Source organism: Macadamia integrifolia, chromosome 5 (genome assembly GCF_013358625.1).
Source record: "Macadamia integrifolia cultivar HAES 741 chromosome 5, SCU_Mint_v3, whole genome shotgun sequence".
Lineage (NCBI taxonomy): Eukaryota > Viridiplantae > Streptophyta > Magnoliopsida > Proteales > Proteaceae > Macadamia > Macadamia integrifolia.
Window position 1 is genome coordinate 870,242 of NC_056561.1, and position 7,098 is coordinate 877,339.

At 36.4% G+C, this 7,098-nt stretch overlaps 1 protein-coding gene across 1 annotated transcript; it reads left to right on the top strand.

Moving 5' to 3' along the window:
• Positions 1–563: 563 nt before the first annotated feature.
• On the top strand, positions 564–6,361 carry LOC122079592 (putative lipid phosphate phosphatase 3, chloroplastic; the record flags this gene model as incomplete). The annotated part of the gene is made up of 5 exons (XM_042646181.1): positions 564–704; positions 835–925; positions 1,339–1,527; positions 1,621–1,680; positions 5,917–6,361. Coding segments are annotated over 5 exons (714 nt in total), but the record flags the coding sequence as incomplete, so codon positions are not given.
• Between the last annotated feature and the right edge of the window lie 737 nt (positions 6,362–7,098).

Consider the following 7,098-nt stretch of genomic DNA (forward strand, 5'->3'; position numbering starts at 1 on the left):
AAGGAAAACTGGGTTTTATGCATTGATCAGAACCAGAACATTACTGGAAGTTTAAACAAGAGGATATCAATTTCAGACCATTAACTAGCAAAAGATTCAGCAACTAGAAGATATGAATAAAAGAAAAGTTCTGATACTTGGAATTGATGGAAGTATTAAAGAAGAGAAGAAGAAGGAGATGAACTAAGCATCCCACCTAGTCCTCGACTGGAATCCCACCGGCTATTATTGCCATCCCACCAATATACTTCTAATCATATTTGTGGGAAGGCTATAGCCCCTTACAAACTTAGATAAAAGACTAAACTCAAAAAAGTTTAGGCCTAAACCATTCTTGAACTAAAAGTTAACATAGACTGACTAGGAAATTTAAATAATAAAGGTAACTGACCCAAATAAAGACTCCAATTAAATTGATGAAGTATATCCCTTATACTACCTCCTACCATATTTTAGGCCCATTACAATGAATACCCATTGGACCAAAGGCCCAAACATATATATAACCCAAGAAATAAGTCCAATTATGTGCTATCTGCGTCATAACTGCTTTTTAAGACTGATCTGATTGTGTAAAGCTATATGTGAAACCAGGCATTTTATTCTCCATATTGTTGACGGTGGTTATCACGGATGCAATCAAAGATGCAGTTGGTAGGCCTCGACCGGATTTCTTTTGGCGTTGTTTCCCCGATGGAAAGGAAGTATGCTCTTCTGATTCTTCAAAGTCTGCTAAGATACCATTAAATCTTGTTGTTTTATCTTCACAGTAGCTTTTTTTGCAGTTATCACTTTAATATTTGATGAGAACATTTTCTGGTATTTGGTTGGTAGGTTTATGATAATTTGGGTAATGTAGTTTGTCATGGAAAGGCCAGTGTCATAAAGGATGGCTACAAAAGCTTCCCTAGTGGTCATACTTCATGTAAGTAGCATTCAGTTGTACCTGTTCGTCCTTGTTACTCTCTGTTCTTGGTTTAGGATGAACATAAGAAAAAGATTATCAAATGTGCAATGAAGGAAACTTTTGAATTGGGAGCTACAGTGTATAATGAACTTTAATAGTAGCTAATTTGTTCTTCATTCACATTGATCACCATGCATATAATGTTAGAGAAATTCATCAGAGGTTAATAGTTTGTGCTAACAGTGAGAAGGAGACAATCATTACCCCCCCACCCAAGGAAAAATATATGCTAAATATAATTGTTTTGATATGCGGCACTGCTTTCTCAGTTATCCATAAGGACCATAACCCATCATTCACACCAGGTTTCGTTTCTGGTTATTTTTTTTCAATTGCTGGGATATATGACTCAACCTGTAATGCTAATGCAGGGTCCTTTGCAGGCTTAGGGTTTTTGTCATTATACTTATCTGGAAAGTTAAAAGCTTTTGATCGTAGGGGTCATGTGGCAAAATTATGCATTGTTTCTGTTCCTCTACTTGTGGGATCTCTGGTTGGCATTTCTCGAGTGGATGACTATCGGCACCATTGGCAGGATGTTTTTTCTGGAGGCCTCCTAGGTTTGTCCTAGTAGGGTGTTCATGTTCTTGTCACTGAAACTGGTCTGAATGCCTTTTAGCGCTCAACTTATCTTGCTTACATTGCATTTGCAGGCCTCACAGTGGCAACATTTTGCTACTTACAGTTCTTCCCACCACCACATTATATGAATGGTAACATTCTCACTGTGTTTCCTTTTTCCTGTCAATTACTAATGTTGTAGATTCTATCCATATTATAGAAAGAATCCAATAATTTTTGCTCTCATATATATATATATATATATATTTTGCTCTTTATTTTCACTTAGAAAAATTTTAGGTCTCTTTTTCTCTGTAGAATGTAGATGCATTTCAGTCCCTTTTGTTGGAGCCTAGATAAACGATTATTAAGCTGGAAAATATATATCCAAGTTTCAGTTTGGTGTAGGTATTTTTTCCATTCTAATCTCAGATGGTTACTGTTGGAATTGACTTGATTTAAAACTTAGGAAAGTGAACTCAATTAGTAGTTCTTCTATTGTCCTCTGGTGCTTGGCAAAATGAAACTATTTGGTCTTTCTGCCATTTTTCCAACTTTGATATTGTAATAGCATGAATTTTCTCCTAATTTTATGGCCAATTTGAAACTATTTGTTTGTTCTGCTACCTGTTCAACTTTGTTATTATGGTAGTATGAATTTTCTCTTAATTTTAGGGACTGCTTTGATGTGCCATATTACTATATAGTTGCTTCCTCACAAATGTCCATTGCTGCTGAGTTGGGTCTTTTTTACCTGCACTTCAATGGAAGCTATGCTTTTAAAACAGGATCAGATGTCAGATTGCCCTGGCCTTCATTTGGCAGTTCAATGATCTGACTATCTGGTCAAACAGTCCGGTCAAAGTAAGGTAATCTAATAATTTCCTTACTTGTTATGTATGATAGTATACATCAATGAATATTGTGCAAATGGCTTATTATGTTGGATACAGTTCTGATTTCAAGCTTGACGTGATTTGTTCAAGGTTCCTCACTTGCATGAATTCAGTAACATTTTTAAGTATTTCATGGCGCCGCAAGCTGGTGATTGGACTAAAAAAATGGTCATTAGTCATTACCCAGTGGTGGTTGGACTGTCTGGACTCTGGACTAAATGATTCAATTAACTGAACCAGACAGTCTGTTAACTAATCAAAGGTTCTGAGAGGACCTCAATTTCTTGGGGTGTTATAGCCTTTTTATGTTTATGCCCATGGGTCGATGTTGTAAACTGTCTCTAAAAACATTGGGAAGAAGCACCTTATTTGTTGATTTTGGGGAGAAAACACTGGGGAAGATGATACATTGATGTATAATGTTTCATAATTCCAACTAGAAAAGGAAAAAGTAAAAAGAAAGGTCATTTCTGCAATTCTGCTTTCAAACTGATCGCTTCCTTCCATGTTGTGCACATCCAGGGGCAGAGCCTTGATTTTCTTTCAGGTGCCTAAATCTTACTCTCTCTTCCCATACTTTTCTGTAGTATTCTTTTCCCATTGACATACCAAAATCAAAATCTTTTGATGTTAAATAGGTACAAAATATTTAAAGTCATTTATTATTATTATTTCTACTTAAGTATACACTTGATTTGGAAATGGATAAAATTTAGCATGCTTGTAAATATTTTTCTTGGGAAAAAATCTGCAGTTAGGGTCATAGTTTTTAAGGCGGTAAGGCGACGGAGACGTTTGAGGGTCTATCGGAGCGTTTTAGCGATAAGGCAGGCATAAAGCGTCGCCTTATTGACTAAAGTATTCCTGTGTAATTTTGTTATAAAGCCAATCTATTTGGCTCAAATCCTAGTTGAATCCTATTACTTATATGTTAAATAAATATTAAAGATTCATATTCATACCAATGTAAGATATTCATCAAGAAAACAAATCAATAAAGTGAATAAACTAAGTTCATCTTCATCAATCATCAATCATCATAATATATTAACATATAATATAATTACATAATTATAAAACAAAATTATAAATATAAAGAAAATAAGACATAAAAAATACAAGTATTTATTATACTTACCTCTATGATACCAAAATGAGTGCCTAAGCCCTAAGGTCATCCACTATATTTCTACTCCTGTCAAAGAAGAATGAAGCTCACTGCTGCCGGAGCAAACTGACAGCTGTCGGAGCAAAATGATCGCCTAGATAAGTGGTTATTCCTTGTTCCTTGATTCCTTCTCAAAGCCCTTCTTAAAACCCTTGACAAAACCCAAACCCTATTTGTGAATCATGTTTTTGTTTTGGTTATTTTTGGTGGAGTAAAGTTGATCCCATACATCTCAAGTGTTAACAAAATCATACACCTACCAATAAAAAATCTATATTTGAAATCTTCATCAAGTAATTTTAAAATGTGTTAAAAAAAAAAAAACCCATAAGGCACCACTTTATTTAAGACGGAGTATTGCCTTACCATTTTTAGACCGCATCAGCGCCAAGGCGCTAGTAAGGCGACGCCTTAGCAGCGCCTTAAAAACTATGGTTAGGGTCCCAGGTATCTCTCTCTTTTCAAATCTGTGATTTTTGCCATCCTTCCTCATTGCAAAACCTAACTAGTTTAGGGGAGGAATTTAAGCCGATCATTGATCGGCTTTAAGCCCATATTTGTTTGTAGTTATCATAGTTCATAGGCACTGACTAGAGAGACATTCAAGAGTAGATCCTTTTGCTTATTGATGGGGTCACCTTAGGGAGAAGAGGGGGAAGGGGATCACACACCACGCACAAAGTCACTAATTCTAAAATTAAATTCACTCAAAAACTGAAAACATTGAGTTTATGCAGGTATTTAAAAGAAAATAATGAAACTCCTACTTAGACTCTCACTAAAGTTGACTCGTACTTCATACGTATCCTACCCAAAACAAACTTGAGAAAAAATAAAAGACTTAGAGAATAAAAGACTTGATATTACACTAAACTACTTCCAACCCTTGTTGGACCAAAACCCTGGGTTGGACCGGTTCTTCTTGGCCCTTGGCTTCTATAGCCAGTCATGCTGGTTCAACCAGGTAAATGTCGTTGTATCTACATCACTTATGCTTTTTTCTGATAATATTCTTTTGCTGGATGAATAAAAGCAGGTATAAATACAAAGTTGGACTTATAGACATCAACCTTGGAATCAAGAGGCTTTAAAATTAGTAGAAGAAAAATAGTGTATATGGCATGTCACTTCAGTAACGATAAGACTATAAGGGAGGTGGTGAAAATTAATGACAAGGTGATGCTATGAAGTGAAAGTTTTAGGTACCTAGGACTTAGGTTCAATCATAAATAAAGGAGGAGAAATAGAGGATGGTGTTGCACAAAGAATTAGAATAGGTGGATGATGTGGAGGGGTGCATCCGGAGTGTAGTATGATTGACGTATTCCTTAAAAACTTAGAAGGAAAATTTAAAGGATTATATGACCAGCAATGATGTATGAAGCTGAATGTTGGGTAGTGAAGAAACAAAATATAAACTAGTTTAGTGTCACTGAAACGATGATGCTAAGATGGATGGGTGTAAAAGTAGAGAAGAAAAAATAAAAAACGAACAAATTAGAGATAATTTAGGAGTAGCTTAAATAAATAAAAAGGTTTGAGAAAGTTGTTTGAGGTGGCATGGACATGGGCAACTAAGACCATTTAATGCTCCAATATGGAGGGGTGATTTGGTTCAGATTGAAGGAGCTAAAAGAGCCAATGGTAGGCCCAAAATGACTCTAGGAGAAGGAATGAGGAAAAATATGCAGAGCTTAGAATGAGTAATGATTGTGGCTTTGAATAAATCTGACTGGAGAAAAAAGGATCTATGTAGCCGACCCCATTTAGTTGGGATAAAGCTGAGTTGAGTTGAGTTGAGTTGAGTTGAGTTGAGTTGCGTTGAGTTGAGGTGGGAGGGTGGGGGTTGGGCATTGGCTTGGGCTAACAATCCAAAGTTGACCTCCTTAAACCTCAACTGTTATAAGTAAACAAAATTTAACTGTTATAAGTAAACAAAATTTCCTGGTGGGGGAGGGGTTATCCTCTGCTCCACCCTAAATACATTTTTGACTTTATTTGTATCAGTTGTATGGATGGTATATATCTGTTCAGACTACGATTGTCATGTGCTTCTTGTTGCTTTTATTGTCATTTCTTGTACTGGTAAGGCTTTTTCTTTCTTTTTGAAGAAATATGCATATTTTCATAGCCAAAAAATACAGTGACTAGGGACATGCTCCTATCTCACCCCCCCCTCCATAAAAAAAGTAGCATTGCAGGAAGGCCCTCCTTGACAGGTGTGGCTTATCTGGCTTGTTCTTTTTAAGTCTTGACAATAATCGTAGTGCCTGTATTCCATGTTTCTTCTTGAATTGTTGATCACTTGATTTTCTGGGTTGCAGGTTGGGGACCATACAAATATTTCTCAGTGTTGGAGGAATCATGTTCTAGTCCGCAACCAAATCATGCTGTAAATGTACCCAATGTGCAGGGTACGAAAATAGAGACTCTTTGCCAACAGGGAACACCAAGAAACTATGAATTTCCAAGATTAACTGGTGCACATGATTCTAGCCCACTGTCAATTGAAATGGAAGCAAGGACAGTGGATGAAATGGAATCTGGGAGGAGATAACCTTGTATATATTGTAATTTGTTTCAGCCTGAAATTCTCCTTTTTGTGCTCTTAACCAACATTTTTCTTATGTAAATATGAGAAGACAACTTCCCCTATCAACCATGCATTGTCAATTTATTATATCTGTTCAGGGGGAGAACTTACTCATTGCAAGTCCAGTGTCATGAGAATTCTTTCGTGAATGAGATGAAGAACTATGCATTCTTGAATAGTCGGCCCTATTCAGTTGAGTCGTATTTCTTGGAGATGAGAGAATTTAGAGTCCTCTGCAGTACACTACATCTCTGAAACCTAGCAAATGCCAGTCTGAGGGGGAAGGGGTGCATAGGCAGAATTATAATAGCAATCTTTTAAATATTGGCAAGGTGGTTAAAAGTCATAAGAATAAGCAGCAAAAAAGAGTAACTTGAAAGTTGTGGGAGTGATTGCATTGTCCATTATACAAACAAATAATAGAAATTTAAACCCTTCTTGCCTCAAAAGTTGATAGCAGATTGGAACTTGGAAGTTACTCTTGTCAACTATGCCTTTTTTTTTTTTCAATTTGTCTCCCTTCCCTTCTCTTGGATCAATGAGCAACCCTTAGTTTTTGCAAGTATGTTTGATATTTGCATTATGCATGTAGGGGCTGTTTTAGGTAATTCCGGTACCAGATACTGATATGTAACTTGATCCATCCCAATTCAAACCAAAACAGCTTTGGCCACCTTTTACTTTACGACTTAGAAAAGGAGTGGCAGTTGTTATTAAATACACCGAGAGAGAGAGAGAGAGAGAGAGAGAGAGAGAGAGAGAGAGAGAGAGAGAGAGAGAGAGAGAGAGAATCTTTCTCCCTACTGCAAGCAAAGGATAAAGTTAACTATGAAAATTCAAAAATTCAAAAGGAAGGTTGAAGGAGAAGAAAAATCCACCACCTTACTAATACTATACTACGAGTCTAAAGAAA